This window comes from Aptenodytes patagonicus, chromosome 3 (genome assembly GCF_965638725.1).
Source record: "Aptenodytes patagonicus chromosome 3, bAptPat1.pri.cur, whole genome shotgun sequence".
Taxonomy (NCBI): Eukaryota; Metazoa; Chordata; class Aves; order Sphenisciformes; family Spheniscidae; genus Aptenodytes; species Aptenodytes patagonicus.
The window spans coordinates 107606602-107626150 of record NC_134951.1 but is presented as its reverse complement, the minus strand read 5'-3'; the positions used below and the strand labels follow the sequence as shown (position 1 = coordinate 107626150).

Sequence of the window (19549 nt, the reverse complement as noted above, 5' to 3'; positions counted from 1 at the left end):
ATAGGCAGAGTTTTATTCTGCATTCGTGGCCAGAGTAGAAGACAGAAGAATGATGGGTGGGGTACTTTTTATGTGCTATCAAAGTAATCTGAAAATTTGAGTTAGACTTGAAAATAAATTTAAAAAAGAAAAAAAACTGTCTGAAATGGTGTTTCAGAAAAACAGTGAGTAAGCTTGCATTACACACGTTTCTCACTTATTTCATGGATGTTGTTGTATTAATTTGATTTTAGCCCCAGTGTTCATGCCATCTCCATCAGTATTCCCTCTTTCACCATATTCCCTCAATGTGTCATGGGAAAAACCTGAAGATGATTTAGCAAGAGGAGAAGTGATGGGATACAGCATCAGTCTGATGACAGAACAAAGGTTCTTGCCACCGTTTTCCCAGGTAGTATTGTTAGTTACATTAAGTTTTTCCTAACTGGTAATAATAAAATTGATAATGTCTGACGTCCCCCTTGATGTTGTGATGAATTGTTTCCCTGATTTGCTGTATATCCTCTGATCCAACTTTTTCACCTATCAGTTTATCTTGAGTGCTCTGTAATGTTACACACTACTTTCCGGTTTTAAGTTGTATACCTGAGCTGACTTGTTTTCAGTAGTGGGCAAGATTCAAAATTAGGAGGGATGAGCTTGAGCAAGAACACTTAAATTGCTGTGATCTTTTGTCCTGGTTTCGGCTGGGATAGAGTTAATTTTCTTCCTAATAGCTGGCATAGTGCTGTGTTTTGGATTTGGCATGAGAACGATGTGATAACACACTGATGTTTCAGTTGTTGCTAAGCAGTGTTTATACTAAGTCAAGGACTTTTCAGCTTCCCATACTCCGCCAGCGAGGAGGTGCACAAGAAGGTGGGAGGGGGCACAGCCAGGACAGCTGACCCAAACTGGCCAGAGGGATATTCCATACCATATGACGTCATGCTCAGTATATAAGCTGGGGGGAGTTGGCCGGGGGGCAGCGATCGCTGCTTGGGGACTGGCTGGGTGTTGGTCGGCGGGTGGTGAGCAGTTGCATCAATTTTTTTTCTTTCCCTGTTTTTTTTTTTTTGTTTCTCTCTCTCTTTTGTTGTTTTACTTTCCATTACAATTTATTATTTTATTATTATTCTATTATTTCAATTATTAAACTCTTCTTATCTCAACCCACGAGTTTTCTCACTTTTCTGATTCTCTCCCCCATCCCACCTCAGGTGGGGGGGGCGAGGGTGAACGAGTGGCTGTGTGGTCTTAGTTGCTGCCTGGGGTTAAACCACGACATCTTTGCATGTTCTGATCCTGTGTTATTGCTGTATTCCCTGATATGCTTAAAGCCGTGTTGTTTTGTAGCAATCTGCATTTTCATTAAGAAGGTACCTGTCTGGCTTCTGGGATAATGGACAAATCTTTGGAGTGGGGAAACCTAAAATAGCAGAAAACCAACTTTATGAAGTCTAAATATGTGATTTTAAAATACTGTTGTAATTTTTGAGTGACTGGGTTTGGCAAACAAATACCATGGCAGTAGTAGTAAGCTAAAAGCTGAGGAATGAGCAAAGAAACCTGATAGGTAATCAGAACGTGGGAGTGGATCTGGTGCTCTGACATTGTATTTCTCATTTCAAGAGCCAATTTTGTCTTTCAGTGGTACCACAGATGGGCCTCAGTTTATTTGTCTATGAAGGGGGGATACTATTGCTCCTGGGGCTGTTGTAGCAATACATAAATGTAAATTGCTTCTTGTCACAGGCTTGCAAGATTTTTCATCTAAATAAATATCTGATAAAGAAGTTATCTAAAATACAACAGTTTATTCAGTTCCACTCTCTCTTGATAGCTTAAAGTAATGTTAAAGTAAAGCAGATTCAAATATCTGTAGCTATTAGTTATTCCCCTCCTTCCTAATGCCTGCTAATCATGTCACTCATTCAATGGTGGTCAGATTTCACCACTTAATAGTGTCATCTTCGTCATCTGGGTTGGAGCCACACTGTTTGTAGTGATAACTGCACCACCACACAGTTTTATGAGGCAATAACTTTGTTTCCTCATTTATCCACTCAGGAACTGGCTTATTACCTCATAAAACAGTGTGATGGGAAGTATTATCACCTAAATCCTAGCTTGTTCAGATTCTCCAAAATAATCCTCTCCCTCAGTTGGTCTTTGCAGGCTTTTCCACATATAAACGAGGGAATCTGCAAATTCAGAGATAAGTTTCTTATTAGTGAACATGTCATCAATTAATAGGAATGAAAATATTATTAACCAACTGTCGTCTTCCAATCTGCTTTGCAGGTTTTGCATATAGCTGAGGCTCATGAGCTATCCTATGTAGCGACGGGATTAAAACCTTACAGGACGTACAACTTCACTGTCACTCTCTGCAATCAAATTGGTTGTGTAACCAGTGAGCCAGGCAAGGGGCAAACCTTGGCAGCTGGTAAGGAAACAATCTGTATCGAAGTGCAAAGCTGGCACACAGTTTACTAATGAACACCATTAAGATGATCGTAGTTTGATGCACAGTGACAGGGGTAGGTGTTGTATTAACACAAAGTGACTTGCTTAATTATTATCTGTTTATCTTGACAGATTAAAACCAAAATGTTTTCAGTGGAGGTTTAAGGTACACTGTTAATGGCAATAGGATTTGTGTACGGCTCTCTCAATTACAAGTTATTGATATGTATATTTTTGTTCCTGTGTATTTAGACGGTAACAGGAATGTAGCTGAAGCCGTTCATTCATTTATGATGCAAAGAAGTTGTTAATTTGTTGGGGTTTTTTAGTGTGTGTCATGTTTGCATGATAGGGCATGTAAAATTCACATGCTGTGCCAATGCCTTGCGTAACCCATGAAGGAGGAGTTGCATGGTTTTTGTATTAAACTCTAACATATGTACACAGTGTATGTGTGTGTCGAAATCGGAAGCAACATACATGCTTTGGGTCTGCTCTGTTGAAAATGTTTGTTTATTTAGCCCCTGAGATTTATGAGATTTTGCTTTGTAGATATGTGTACTCAGGCTTTCCTATGGAAACAATGCTTAAGAAACTGCATATATGTGCCTGTGCACCTTAATAGATTTTCAGTCTTTGAGTTAATTTCAGCCACATATGTCAGGGACTTCAAAGGTACTAACTTTCTACAAATTTAGGAGAAAATAAGCATCAGTACAGAACAGAGATGGAGAAAGCCTGTATTTACTTTGAAGAAAAGACTGGCATGAACTCACTTCTTAGACATCAGAGGATCAAGAGGGTTTTGAGAGAGAAATTGTTAAGAAAACCAGCTTCGCAAGTCTCTCTATTCATGGAACGAGGTAGTCAGTACAGCTCTTTTATACTATAAATATAAGCTCAAAATCCATGCTATGTGACATAGTGGTGGTCACTTGCAGAGAGCTGACTACTTAACATTGTGGTTACCTTTTGTATAGGTATTTAAAACACATTAATTACTTTCACAATATTAGCATTTTCAGTTAAGCCATTAGTGGTGTTGTCATATGGACGTTGTGATGATGATCTTTGAAATTACCTCTCATGTAATTTGGTCTCCCATAGGAAAAAACTTGAAAATTTCTGCTGTGCAGAATGTTTTCCTAGGCTCCCTGGGCTGTATTTGAGTTGCTTGAATTCCATCAAAGCTCCTCTGCGTAATCAATGAAGAGATACAGGAGCTTCGAGACAGGGAATAAGGAGTTGCCTAGAGCCAGTAAAAAGGAAGCTTTATATACGTGAACTGAAGTGGAATTTAAACTGTTGGGATATTATCTCTAGTCTGTCCTCTCTTCTTCATCTGTCTATTTATTTTATTGCCTTCCCATTTGTTCTCAAGTGGAAGATAGACGATTTGTTCCTTGATTCACCATATCGTCTTTGTGTTTCAGTGGGCAAAGATTGTTCTGTCAATCTTCTCTCTTGCTGAATTGCTGAGAGAAATTTCAAAAGTTATTTTGTTTCCTCATACTGCCACCTCTTAAAGTTTCAAGCTGGCCATCTACAGAGCCTCCTACTTGTATGAGCATGACTTTATCCCATACCATGCAGCCGTGCAAGGAACAGTGTTCCAGTCTGTGCTGATAACCATGGAAACAAATATGACCTAAACGGCACACCTTATTACTACAAATGATCCAACTTTGCATTTATACATTTATTAAAAGATTCAGAAACAATAGCTTAGTTATGCTTGACAGCTTGTTTATGACCATCTCCTCCCTGGTTGTGTTCATACTTAGAGACCTATCACATTAGAGAAGACAGGAGAATACAAAATAGAACAACAGACACGTCCCCATTTATTAGCTGTTTTGCAGCGTAGCCTTTTCCTGCTTACTGTTGTAAGCCTTGAAAGCAACGAATCAGTCCTGTATCGGGTTCCTTTTATGTTTTTAAAGCATGTTAATGCAATGTCTTAAATTTTGACAAACCAGAGAGTAAAACACTTAAATTTTGCACACAATTTTATCTTCTACCATTCACACTTTTCATTTCTGGAGAAAATTGTTTAATAATCTCCATCCAGTTTTTTTGTGCATGCATGTTCCATTTTGTGAAGTTCTATAAAACTGTGTTTCCAAAGAAAATTTAAAAGAAACACTACTTACGTGATGACTTCTAGATCAAAGTGAGTTCAAACTTGGAACAAAGTTAGGAGAAACCAGTCCCCGTCATTTGTAAAAACAGATGATCAAGTCTTAGTCCATTAATATCCTTTTGTGTCATTGAATGGTGCAAAATGAAATTAAAATTGCCTTTCTAGGACTGTTGAGGAGTTCTGTTTCATGAAGGAATGTCTCCCTGGCACAGAGACAGCATCCCTGGCTGGATGCCAGTCCCCCTCCATGCCCTGGCAAAAGGAGCTTTTTGGAGGAAGTCTCGACTGAAATGTGCTCCAGCATGATGGTCCCCTTGCATCGTAACACAATCCAGGAGCTTTGAATTGTGTTCCAAGTTGGGTTAGAGGTTATAGTAAATTAGACTTCTCTGATCTAAGACTTTCTAAAAAGTCTTCTCTGATCCTGGGGAGGATAATGGAAAACCATCTCTATTCCTTCCATGTGTGGAGTATGCTGATTTATTGCATGGAGCATTTAAATCAATGGGTACCTTGATGACTGTGATTTTGGCGTGTCCAACTGATGTATATTAGCAAGGGGCTTGCTTTTGGAGTTGCCAATGTCTTCTAAAATTTGCCACTAGAAGTCTCAAGTAATTTTTAAGCTTTGTTCATATCCATTAGGTTAATTTGAAGACTGGCTACAAAAAAAAGATACTCTTCAAAATCTATTATTCTTCTCTTTCTCTGGCAACATGTTCTTTTTATATGGCATAACACAGCAAATAAAAACAAGGGCAGAAACAAGAGCGTGAAATCATTAGAAACAAAAATGCTGAGGAAGAAAAGTAAGAGGTTTTGAGAGAGGATCTAAAAAACAAAGAAAAGAGACTTCTGCAGTCAGGGGCAGAATTTAGGGGTAAGACCTAAAGGAGCAGAAGCATCAGAAACAGTCTGCTGATTTTTCAGTGAGAAGTCTTTTGGAGTATAACTTAAAATTGGTTAAAATAATCCAGAGGCAAACATAACAAGTAGATCCCTTCTAACCTGGTTCAGTATAGGCATCTGTACCAGGGATAGCTCATGAGTAGCTTTGCAGGAGGAGAGTGAAAGAAAACTAAAGTCAGCCATATGTCCTTGCGTCTGTCAGACTGGCAAAAAATCTCCTCCTCATCAATTTATACACCCACAATATTTGTAAATGGTAATAAAAGAAGACAACTGAGCCAGAAGAATGTAAGGAGAGACAGTGAGGAAGTAAACAAAATAGAATTAATAAGAATTGAGTTATTTTATAAAAAAGCTGAGTGGAAGTTGTCACAAATGCATATGAAACCAGGAAGAAGAATAGGTGTGATAAATAAAAGAACTTGCACAGGTATGCCTGATGCATAAGCAGCTCTGAGAATGGTAAAAAGTGTTAGAAGATCAACGTTACATGGTAATGCAGTATTGGGATGAAAGATCAAAGCAAGCTAGTCAAGGAAATGGAAGAAGAGAATTAACCCATGTCTGTTACTCAAAGAGAAGGTGACTGGACAGAAATAGAACCTCAGGTTGGTATATTCGGGTACAAATACACAGATAGTTGGCTTTTAAAGACTCAAATAATTAAAAAGTGTTTCATACTTTTTCGATCTGTATTTTAAACGTCAGACTAAGGATGCGCATTCCACAATCCATGTGATACTTTAAATACTCTTTATGCACTGCAATATTGTGCACATGCTATTGAAAGCTTTGGCTGATAGATGAGGAAAGTTCATTTTTAATACTTTGTTTGAAACTTTGAAATCTAATTTGAGCTTGGTTTTTGTCTTTGTTACCACAAGATCATCAAGTGGAACTGCAAGCACTACTGGACAGTAATTATACATTTTTCATCTCAACACCTAGAGCCACGTTTTTCTTTATTCCTTTCTCCAGGTTCTGCTGAGTTCAAATTCCTGTTTATTTTTGAGAATGGCATTCAGCCTGTTATTGTTACCAGGTCTTAGGCTATTTTTTTAATTTTCAAAAGCACTTTTTGCTCTGTGGTTTTATCTTGTGCAGGATTCTGAGCTGGTACCTTGGAATCTATAGAACTGTACTAGCTGGTACCAGTGAAAGTCCTGGTCTCTTAAAAGTGATTTTTTGACGATGTGTTTGCATAAAATTATTAATTACTTGCATTATTCTTTGCAGCATCTACCAAGGCACAACATGCATGTTTTCCAAATTTTTCAGTTAGGCAGAGAAGCATCTTTTTTCCTAGCAATTTCTGACATTTCAACGGGATGGAATTAGCCATGTGAGTGCTTGGACTAGTGCAATTGCTTATCCTACCCCCCTCAAATCAGATAGCCAAAGGGTGCCTTAAACAATCGACACAGTTATGTTTCATTAACTACCATGTGACTGAGCTTATTTCTTGTAATTAAGCTCATCTTTCCTTTGCCCTTTTTCTTTTTTTTTTTTTTTTTAATTTCATTTAAAAAGCATTTTTTAAGAGGCACCAAAGTATGGCTTTGTGATTGCTGCCATTTACCCCAGCACATTGTATTCCTTATCCTTTGCTTTTGATGGCAATTACAGGGTTCAGAAGCTAATTTGTAGAAGATATTCTTCCAGCACCAGCTGCATCTGGCTTCTTGGCAGACTTCTCAAGCAGTTGTATTGGTGGCTTTGGAGTTGCCTCTGGGTTTGCTGGGGTAATGATGCTGATGGGCTTTCTGGGCTGTCTTACACTCCTTGATGTTGTTTTCTTTTTGATTACCCTTTTAATCTGAGTAATTTGTCCATTTTTTCCATTCATGGCTAAGGTCTGGTGCAAGCCCTTTTCAAAAGCCTCAACCCATTTGTCATGGCAATACAGCATTTGTTTATGCCTGTCATAGACTGCTTTTCTACAAAATGCTATGCCTCAATTTTAAAATCACAAATACCCATTAAACAGGTAATAAGTAATGTATATTTTCCTTTGTTACAGAAGAGAAATACGAGGGCCATTTGCTGCTGGTCTGAAAACACAGATTGTTTTGCATGCATGTACATAAGTCTTCTCATTGTGAATAGGACCCAAAGTGATTAAACAAGCACTCTTAATATGTTAATTTATAATTTTAATTACAACAATCTTGTATATATACTCATTAGTGAATACTAATATAAATATTTTTCTACCTTTTTATTCATAATGCATAAACCAATCATCCAGTTACTTCTCGGCAGTTGCCTGTTTCCGTTTCATAATACAATCTTTGTTCTTAGTTATGAATGCATTTTGTTCATTCCTGTCTTGAATAATCCCTCATTAAGCTAGTCACTTTCTGCTCCATGCTAAAAAGGAAAAATTATCATGCAAATGTGGCATGCCATATTAAAAAGCACATTACCAAACACTTTTGTTGCTGTCCTTCAATTAGTTTCCCTTCTTTGAATTTAATTTCATTTGTTGTTAAACTACTGACTTGATGTATGGACTCATGAATTTGAGGCTGCTGCCAAGAATGTAGCAGGAAAAAAAAAAATCAAAGCCTCTTCAGAAAGCTGCAGAGGCAAAGCTGAAATGAATTTGCTTCACCTTTGACAAGAACACTTGAGCAGCATTGGAATCCTCTGATGATTCAGCTTGGCTAATTATCCAATTATTTATTTCAAGAATAAAGACACTGTTTTACAATTAGAAAAGTGTAAAGTAATCTGAGAAATTTCGTAATGACAGATGACTTAAGTAACTTCTGAGATAAACAGTATCTGCTCAAAATTGTCTTGCCAAGTGTTCAAGCTGTACTTAAACTGCTCTTTGAGTTCCAGGAAATTACTAGGGACGCAAAAGTTACTTGTTTCTTCTCCCCTGTGAAACACATATTATACTTCAGAAAACAGCTCAGTTTGTTCTTTTCCCTCTGTGTCAAATTTGCGCGGTTTTTAAGCTATGTTTAAGTTGCATTCCTCTTGATTAAAAGCTTTTGGTTCAAAGCAATACTTTTTAATTGCCTAATGATATAAGTCAGTTCTTAGGAAAGAACCGTGCATTTAGGAGTTCATTTGCAATATAACTGAAAAATTCATTGCATGGCAGTAAAACAATTTACCGTTAATTACAAGGAGAAGAATTTGCTGTACCATGCTCACAGATTGCCATGAATCATGCAGCACTCCTAGAGATTTATAACAGATGTGTAAGTGGGATGAATTAGCAGGGTTTAATAACAGAGACACAAATCATGCAGACTTCAAGGAGCTTTAATTGATATACTAGAATGTGACGGGCATGAATCACTCAGCCATTCAACAGCACTGTAACATATGGTCAGCTCAATATGCTGCATCTTAAATCGGTTGGTGAGTCGTTGGTTGTCCCATATGGTGGAAGCAATATATTTTTCATGATTTTTAAAAAATACTGTGTATTACATCTATTTTTAAAGAAATATGATTGTAACATACCTGTCTAACTAAATTTTCTTTTGATGTCCATTATGGGTGGTTTTTATTCTTTTTGGGGGAAGAGTCCAAAATGGACTCTAAAGAATCTTCTAAAAAAATCAAAGTACTGTCAGAAGATATGAGTATCATTTCTTGACTCATTTACTGTTGAAATGACTGATGCTATTGTGAAGCACAGAGAAAGAAAAGATTATACCAGAAATGCTATGGCAATCTCGGGCTCCTCTGGAGTAATAACTTGTAGCAAAAATGAAACGGATGACCAATAGTGAGGAATGTAATTTTACCTGCAAGGTAAACTCCAAGATGAAGAAAAATAGATTTTCTTAAGGTTTTTGTCCTCAAATTTGCCGAACATTTCTGTTTTAATTTGTATGTATGCATTTTGAATTCAGCTGAACAGTAATTAAAAACTGTATACTCTTTGTTACTGAGGTACTTTGTTACCTTCCTGAACTATTCAGAGTGGCTAATTGAAGGCTTCTGTGGAAGGGTACACAAATATCTACCTACAGTATGCTGAGCAGTAGTTATTCAAACATATGTAAGCCTGTTAAATTTAGCCACAGTGTAAATATGTTATTCCTGGGACAAGAATCTGGCAGAGTATGGAAAAGCTTTAGCAGTTGTATTAGTAAACCTGACAGACTTGAGAAAGGAGTATTGTATCCTTAGAACCGTGGCTGCCAGAATTTAATGTCAACAATTAAAATTTATTTTGATCCTTACCTAGTGTTTATTACTGTTTGTATACACAACAGACCTTACTAATACAGAGATGCACTATTAGATGGAATTACCATCTGTTCAGAGCGAAATGCTGGCATCTGTCTTCGAGTCTAAAACTAAAATGATATTATTTCAAACAAAACAAAATTAACTGCTCTTTACTTACCAACTTCATTTTTGTGTACATGTGTGTGCATACACACATGGGAAAGGCTTATTTGTAATGACCTGTGTAGCAACATCTATATTTAGATATATGACTTCAACATAAGCTGTATGGACCATCTGTCTTTATTGGTCTTTTTTGTGCCCTCTGCTACACAATGGCATGCAGCAATCATGGGCTTTTAAATACTGTTTTAGCTTTATAATATATTAAATATGTATTATATAGCAAGACATTAAAACTACATAATTAAAATACACAAAATGTGACTTTGAATCCACTAAAATGTAGTACACTCATTATTTTGACAGATGTGTCTTAACAGAACGTGACTAAAAAAAATTAAATAGGTAAAATTATAGTCGATTCATCTTTCAGGAAGTAGCTACAGGTACCACAGTGACACCTTTAGGAAAATATATACTGTATCTTTTAGTCTTGAATATTTTTAATTTCAGCATTTAGTACCCTGCTGGGCTAGTGCTACAGATTTATTTTCAGTCCTGTCTGTTCCTGTGCAGAGTTTGGTTTTCTGTTTTGTTTTTATTTTTTTAACTTACGTAGCCTGTTATGTCCAGTCTTCCACTGTCTTGATGCACAAGAATTCTCAAGCATCGATGAGACTGTAGTTTAAATACAAATGTTATAGCAAGGATGTTACTTTCTGAAAGGGTAGGCTTCTGTTCCATATATCACAATATAATAAATTGTGTCATGCCAGTGTTTAATGCATGTACACAGTGCATTAACTGTAACTGTAGTACATTTATTTGTGCTAGAGGAGACTTGAAAATGATTAAAAAATCAATACTTCCCTGTCAGAGAAGCAAGTGTTACGATGCATTTAAGTAGTTAATTGCATAAGCCCCATAAAAGCTTCAGGTTTGGGTATCAGAGATGCCATAATTATGGTCCAAGTAACTGCCGTTTATTAATACTAGACTTTAAAGGAAGATATAGTTATTGTCATGAGGGTTAGTTAGCTGTATGTGTTTTAGAAATAATGAGTTTTAGCATTTCTGTGTTACCATCACTAAGCTGAACTGGAGGGCTCAACCTCTTACGTTCGCATTTAAAATGCTGACGTACACTAGTTCCCTCCAAAGGTGAAGTTTTGATTGTTAAGCCATGTTTTCTATTTAAACTTGTGCATTAATACCACAATTCATTAGTGCTGTGCCCTACTTATGCAGGAAAGCTTATGACCTCACGCTGCATTACTTCAATTTTGACATTGTAAATTTCTACCATAGTGTGAGATACTAATTAGATTGTGAAGTCATAAATGATGCCTAAGCAGGAATTTACAGCACATAGGGTCATTGGCAGTTTCCCAGTTCCCCCACTCCCTGCTTTCTCCAAGAAGAATATTTATCAAGCTAGAGGGGGGCAAAGAAAAAGAAAGAAGGAAAGAAGGAAAAAAAGTAGCGACATGCTACAGGCAAATAGGAAAAATAAAAAATATGTCAATGATCTTGGAAATGTGCAAATGTTTAAAAGGATGTTATTAATTCAGTCTAAACGAAGCAATCGCTCCTTTAGAGAACTCGCACTATGTACAATGCTGTGCTGTGAAGTAATATGTCAGATTTCGAAGGCCCATATTTTAATTCAGGTTTTATTGTTCTTGAAAGGTGTTTATTGTTCTTTACTACGTCATTATGGGAACAAGTAATTTTTACAAGTGGTCCTTGTATTTCACTTCCTGAGTACAAATGAAGTTTCTGTTGTTAAATCCTTTTCTTTATCAGGGAAAGAAGGGGAAGAAAAAAAGGCAAGATAAGATGGATATAGATTCTGTAGGTAGTAGAGTGTTCTTGCACTTCTCCAGATGATGTCTTTTATTGTTTCAGTGATGGTCCATTTCTTTCCCACCTGTATGGCCATCATGCCATTACCCAAACAGGTCATGCTGCCCTCCAGTGGCTTCCTGTACAGTATTTAAAAGAAAAAATAAAAAATGTTGTTCATAACTCAGCTATAGATTGACCAGCGCTATCAGAATGTTTAAAAGAATATCAGAGTATTGGTTTTAATGGTAGGAGGATCATTGTAATAACATAAAACTGTCTTACGCTGATACCTTTGTGGAAACAATCTTGTACAGAGTCTTAACTGTGCACCAGTGTTGGTGGAGAAAAGTTAGAGAGGATCATTTTCTTGAACTGAATAATTATCTCAACATACGCTAATGTCTTGTGTGCGCACCATGAGAACAACCTGAGGGGCCTTCAGTATTGTGGACGGATAGCTGTTCTGCTCCTGTTGACAAGGATAAGTCCAGTGATGAAAGACTCATGTTGTCATGTACCATACTGCTGAGATGTAACAAGAGTTAATTAACTGTTCAGATTCTCCTTCGGTCTTTCACTCAAATCCAATGCTGAAAGTCATACAGATACGTGCTTACAGTGAGTATGGCATGAGAGGCTAATCAAGGAAGGAATACAAATACACTTTTTATGAAGATGTTGATTCAGATTCTTAAAGATTAGGGGAAAAAAAAAATGGATATAGTACTAGAGACATTTATCCAAAGCCTGAATAAACAAATAAGGTGTTTCTTGTGGAATTGAAAGTAATTCCTATAAAGATTAAGAACGTTCGGGTGTTTTTTTTTTTTTCTTCTAATTAAGCTTCTATGGATATCTGTGTTTATTCTTAAGACGATCAGAAACTGAAGCAGGATGTGTTGCAAAAATTATGTTATATGCAATAAATAATTTCCCAAGTATTATGGAAAATGATACCTAGATAATTTTTTTTTTTTATGCATAGCTCCAAGAAAACTTAGTGCCCCTCGTGTTGAAGGAATAAACAGCACAACGGTAAAGATAAATTGGAATGAACCTGAAGAACTTAATGGGCCTTCTCCCATCTACCAGGTGGAAAGGATGGATTCATCTCTAGCTACATTGAGTACAGAAGTAATGAAAGGGATCCGTTTCCCAGGAAATGGATATTACAGATTTGCTAGTTCCACTCTCCCCGCCAATACTTACTTTACAGGTAAATGAGTTTAAATGACTTACAAAATGTACCAATTGTACTCTGCATTTGTTTAACCATTTATTGTCATCTTCTATATAATTTTCATGGTAAAATCCGTAGTTTTTAATTTATGAGCATAACGTGATTGTTAGTGATGTATGGGCTATTTCGATTCTCACATAAAAAGCCTGTGGAAAACATTATTGGACATGTGGGATTTGTATTCCCTTGCCTTTGGACATAGAGATGTAGATGACGGTGAATGTTGCTGTATATTTGACTCATTTCCTGGTGGTAAATATAAGATGGATTTTATTTATTGTTCTGGGATAAAAACTTCTCGATGAAGTTGCTGTGAATACTAAGGCATGTTTTCTTTGGTATCGTTTTGAGGATTCCCGAGGTTGCATGAGCACTCGAAAAGAACTTTCTTCCGTGTTCAGAACATTTGTGTTGCGGTCCTGTTTGTTTTGTCAAGGAAGGGAAAAAGGCTGCCAATCTGACAGAAGTCTGCTGTTTCTGGGCCGCTGGGTATTATCTCCTCTCTTTTTTGATTAGTTATTTATTTTGGAACTGGGCATTTTTCAGGTTGAAGCAGACCAATTATCCTATGTTCTGTGATTCTCATCATTCGCTGGTGTCTTCGCTTCTTGGATAAAGCAAAGATATAGACAGTATGTTTTTTGGGAAAATGTCCAGATGAACCTGGTTGCGTGTTTGAGATGTTGTAGAGGTCTGTAAGTGAAATGTTACTGTGCAGTATTGGTGTGCATGAAGTATTAGTTTTTAAAAGTACAAGAAGAAATGGCAGAGCTCAAGGTTTTAAAAAAATTTTAAAAAGGTGTATTAAGGGTGCGTGTGTGTGTGTATATATATCAGGTCATGAGACTGATAGCAACAAGGGGAAATCCAAAAGGAATCTAGGTAACAGTGAGAGCAAGCGTTAGATGGCATGCTGATAGTGCGAAGGCCACACAACGGTGTGGTACAACTTAACCTGGTACTGAGCCTTGTTTGTTAAGACAGATAAAGGCTGCAAAAAAACACGCAGCATTGTTGACACTCAAAAGAATGCCAAAGATTTGAAGAGGACTGAGTAGCTGTCATCCTGTGTCTTCTGGGTCACCACAGGTAATTCTGGCAAGAATACGTGAGCCCAGATATCTTGGTACTTGCAAGCACATGTGTGTGCAAATTCAGGTTTTGTTTAAAACAAAAATCATCTTCTCGTCTCTCTGCTCACCCAGTGAATCTGATTTAAATAAAAAAGGTTGACGATCACTTCCATTTTTTTTCTTGCTAGGTGCTTACTTGACTGATAGTCAAATAATAATAACAAGTGATAATGTGTTAGTTAAATATTGACACCATGTTGACTTGCAAAACCTGTCTCTGTGCAGGAATCTGTAGGAACAGCTGTTGGGCTCTTTTCCTCATCCAAATTGCTCGATGCTTTTCCTGATACCAGAGTTTGCACCCTTTACTGTATATTTAGTAAAAAAATCTTTGTATTTCTTCTGTTGTCAGTTGTGATGATCTAAACACCAAAGGAATTGCAAGCTGCAGTTTTTCTCACTGGAGCTCCAGTCAGCCCCATCACCACGGTTTAGTTAATTAATCAGACAAGTAAGGAATTATGAGTATCACCAGATTTCCTTCTTCTCATCAGAAGTCTCTGAGAGTGTTGGGGACGAGCGTGTTGCACTACTGGGATTGTTAACGTGCCTGGCTATTTGTAACCGGGCAAGCCCAACACTAATCTACCCAAGCGCCAGTTCAGTCTGGGGTTCAGTTATGCTCCACAAGCTGAGACTGAGGCCTTGAATAAGGTTTATTGAGGTGGCTGAGGTGATCTGAGAGAGTTTGGACAGACAGGTTGGGAGAAGATGTTAAAATAATGCTCCCTTCATACTGGCAACTGATGGCTGATGTTGTGTGGATAAATATAATTTATTATTGCTTTGGATTGCATTCGTTCTTTTTGACCAGCTATTAGTCTGAGTATCTGGAGACGGACCTAGAACCAAAACACACTAGGCAATTTGTCCAGACATCTGCTGGTAATGACTGACAATCAGGTTAAATCAACCTGTTTTGGTACCTAAAAATGTGTAATTCAGGTACTTGGCAACTCAATAAAGTTTTTGAGAAATACAAATCTGGGTTTTTCTAAAAGTAGATCATCAGTCCTTCTTCCAAAACATGATGGAGGGAAAATTATAGCAAATCCAGGAGAGTTTAGAAAGACAGCCACTTAAGGGAATGAAAAATTTTCTTTAATTGTACTCTGCACTTGTTTTGTTGTTGAGACCCTCTCTTATTACCCGTCTCTGAAGACAAGCAGTTGGCAGTTGTGCTTTATAGATGGAACAGCTTTAGTGTGCATGCAGCTGTGTACATTTTTAACACAAAAGTGTGCCAGCTTGTATATGTCAGTCAGCAGACAGATACTTCTTAGTGCGTCTGGCATCTCCCACTGCTAATCCAGAAAAAGATAGATCAGTTTATTCATTGCTAATAAATGCAGTTGTCCTCACTACCTCCCCAGCTGGTCTTACACTCCGAGGTGCAAGTAATAGGGGCAGATGTATTATCTGGGAAATTTTCCAAATTCATCTTTAAAAAAAAAAAAAAAAAAAGTTAGGCAATAAACACTGGCTACACTAAGCAGCGTCCTTCTGCCTGTAACAAAGCCTCCAGCTGCACAGGAAGATGTGCTCTGAGTACACATTAGATGAGAGGAAGTCAGGTAAAGAAAAGGATTGTTTCTGCCAGAACTGTCCACATGTAACTTCTCAGCTCTTCAAACTGTGAAGAAGTGTTTAGGCATCTGTAATATCGTTTCCCAAAAGATGCAGATTTGATTTTTAATACTTATTCATATCCCTTGAAGTTCTTAGATTCAACAGCATTCATTATATCTATCAAAATACCACCAGGCAAAGGAACTGTTAGTGTTCTTGTTTTAGCTAAGGAACTCATCCATCTTCCATCACTCTGGGGTATTCAGGTGTTTCTCTTCATATCTTTGCCATGAGACAGCAAAGTGCTATCATTCTGATTTAATAGATGGGGAGCTGAAGTTCAGATTCTACTTAACGCAGGAGTTTATAGTTAAAAGGCCCTCTAGAAATGGCTAGAAGGTTTTACAAATTAGTTGTTTTGTGTGGTTTGCTTTATCAGTACAGCTCGTGTGATGCGGCTGTTGGTCTGGGGTCAGAATGCTGCAGTAACATTGGTGTGTTTGTCTTTCTGGTTCTCTAGTAGTCAAGAGCGGTACTGTCTGTTTTATACAGGGTGTAGACAGGCAAGCTTGGAGTTCAAAGAACTGTAAATAGCTGAGTGTCTGAATATCTTTTAAATTCAAATTATACTTGTATTATCTCTTGAATGACTGAGTCTAATGGCTAGGTCCAAAAAAAGCCTAAGGATGAAGGTGATGAGCACGATATCATGTTAACCTGGCTTTCTCCGCTAACAAATGGGTGAGAATAGCTTGCTCTGCAGGGAAGTTAGGGTCTTCATGTACTTTCTAGCAGAGGCGTACCAAGGCTTACAAGTAAGATCCTTCGAGATCGTTGGATAAAATCCATGGAAAATAGCATGCTGAACTGCTGAAGTGTGTGTGTGTGAATGTCAACAACAAGACAACAGATACATTTATGAAAAGAGTTTTTCCTCGATTCCTTTTTGCTCCTTGGTTGAGGGTTAGGACTTGAGGTGCCTGAATGGATGAAACAAAAACTGATGTATGAATTTTGACCTGTGTAAACGAGCCCTGCTCAGGATCAAATTTGGTTCTAATTTGAGGCACTACCTTCTGTTCAGGATTCATAATGTATACATATCTCCTGAGGGTTAGGCAGCTTTAACTTTTTGTTTTACAGAGAGTAGGGGATCACTTTTTTCCTTGAAAACATGACTCCCTGAGAAAGCGCATGCGCACACTACTGAGTATATTGGTGGATACTATAACTTCAGATAGAAACAGTGCCGCTGTTTAAACTTTGTAGAAAATCCTGTCAAAGAGCTGTGCAACACTTTTTTCTAGAGCAAGTATACTAGATTAAGCTCCTAAGGACAGATAAAGGGAAGTTTAGTTTTCAGGTTTTATTGAGCAAATAGATGCCGAACTACTGAGTCCTTTCAAAAAGGAACTTCTGGGCCCAAAGAGCAACTGGTTGAAAATTGAACCCTGAATGTCTCTGGGATACAATGACATCTCAGCTAGGAGTTTCAGGACTGCAATTTAGTTGTCTAAAGCACAGTCATGGATTACACAAATCACTTTTTGAATCTTTCCTCCAATTAATCCACTGCCAGACAGAAAGTCTGTGGCAGAGCTGATGGGATAGGGCCTATTATAGTTAGAAAGGATAAAAATTGCAATCAGTTGGACACATGAATGAACGGGAAAGCTCCTTGACTCCATGCTATGGAGATACAGTTGGGCACCATGAAGAGACACTCAGTGTATCCGTAGGAGTGTGTAAGAACTGCTCACTGTGTAAAGAGTGACTCCATTGCTACAAAAGAAAGAAATCGCAGAGCAGCAAGATGGTTGTGTGGAAGGTTACATTCCTCCTGACCTCTCAAAATAAGACTACTTTTCAAATATAACATTGAACATAAATTGACAATTCTGTGGCATTGTAGTGGGTTTTGTAAAGAATATACATATTCTTTTTATGAAATGGAGCAAAACAAATCCTCCAAGCATGCTTTATGCATTCCTTAAAATACAATTTGAGCTTGATGTCAGGAGTTATAATTACATATCCATGTGAGAAGGGAGACCTTTACTTATTTAGTGATAAAATAATTCATTTTTTTCAGGTGGATGAAAGATTCTTTGTGATATTTTAAAAACAGTTGAATTAGCTAATACTATTTTAATGTGATTCCTCTTGGATGCTACTTGTTTAAAAAGAAAATTATTCATGTAATATTGATCAAAATGCAGTCCACTCTGGAGAAACTTTTGTATTTGGCCTTGCTTTGAATCCAAGTTTTCTGAATTAGGATACTACACTTAAAAAGAAGTGAGTCTTGCCTGGAATATGTACTCTTTGCCAACCTCTACCTGATGCGAATTCAGCTCTGTAATAATTAGGAAATAACGTTATGAGGTAAGATGTTCATATATTCAGCATTACAAGTAGAGCTTTTTTACAATGACATTTTTAGTGTCGTGAAGTGGTCTTAAAAATGTGTATTTAAAAAAAAAAAAAAAATCTGTGCTAGTGTTTTTACTGCCAAATTCTGACTCAGATACACACACATTTCTCAGAGTGGAGAATCTTTCCAGTAACGATGTTTCTTGATGAGTTTGCCACGGAACACTGCACAAGCGTCGTTTACATTTGTTCTGAGCAGAAGTGTTGAGAATGGTCATTCAATGTTTGATCTCCCTGTAGCTCTTCATCACAGTGAACTCTCTTTGCGGTAATGTAAAACAAATTCCACTCCATATAATCTTGAGCAAACATTTCATAGTTAGTAGAAGACGCAAGTATTTTCATTAGTGCTTGGAGCCAAATAAACAGGCCTTTTCCAGCAAACCAAAAGAAATTTATGGAATGCATTATGACTGAGTACCAAGAAAATGAACACAATTGGAGGTCTAAAAACAATGTAAGAGGAAAGGCTGAAGAAAATGGCGTAGTTTAGAAAAATGAAGACTAAAAGGAGACATGATAATGGTGTTAAAGTATATAAAAATGTGTAGTTTAAAAGAGGAGAATGAACTTTTCTCCATGTCTAGTGTGAGTAAAGCAGTAATGCACTCCTAATAAACTTAAAATATAGCAAGGTAGATTGTCTTCTCACAGGAATTTTTTTCTAAAAGATTCAAGCTAATTGAGCAAAGGAATACACTGTTGTGAGAAAAAAATGAAAGCTCTGACACTGCAGATTTTAAGGAATAGTTGGATGAGCATTTGTCAGGAATAACCTAGGTAAAACTGATTCTGCTTTGGAGTAAGTGGATTGATTCTGTGACCTCTAAAAATGTTTTCCAAACATATATCCTGTTATAAACTCAGATTACCCAATGAAACTGGGAAAGATGTTCATTTCACCAAATACCTTTTAGAAGGAAAGAGCTGCCTCTTTTTTTTTTTTTTTTAATAGGAAAAATAAGTTTTTTTAAATAGAGTTGTGATCGACAATTTTCTATAAAGAGGGAAGGTTGCATGAGTTGAACAGTTTTGCTAGATATTTTCCAGCATTTATTTTTATGACTACTGATAAGGTTTGAGATGGCTAGAAATGAATTTTAATCACTAAATCAGAACAATAGAATAATTTAGGTTGGAAGGGAAGTCATCTAGTCCAACCTCCTGCTCATAGTGAGTCCAGCTAGACCTGTTTAGGCCTTTCTCTAGTTGAGTTTTATCTCCAAGTATATTTCCAAGTACTGTTCCAGTTTTCAGCATGACCAGCCTTTTGGTAATCTTTTCCCCTTTATATCTATACAGAATTTTCTGTATTTGAACTTGCGTCCATTGTCTCTTGTTCCATCATTATATAGCTCCCATCTCCTTTATATGCTTCCATGAGGTAGTTGAAGAAGGCAAGATCATCTCCTCCATCCTTCCATTCTTAAGACTGAACAAACCCTATTCTCTCAGCCTCTTCTTGTGTGTCATGTACTTTGGCCCTCTGACTATCTTGGTGCC

The 19549-nt window shown here is 37.2% G+C and overlaps 1 protein-coding gene across 1 annotated transcript in view; it reads left to right on the top strand.

Annotated features, from left to right (window-relative positions):
- The window catches only part of USH2A (usherin), a 405495-nt gene that overhangs the window by 95910 nt on the left and 290036 nt on the right, over positions 1-19549 (top strand). Inside the window, exons 18-20 of the mRNA XM_076334572.1 lie at positions 234-391; positions 2284-2428; positions 12657-12887. Of these exons, the coding sequence (XP_076190687.1) occupies positions 234-391; positions 2284-2428; positions 12657-12887 (534 nt within the window). The remainder of the gene's footprint in view (positions 1-233; positions 392-2283; positions 2429-12656; positions 12888-19549) is intronic.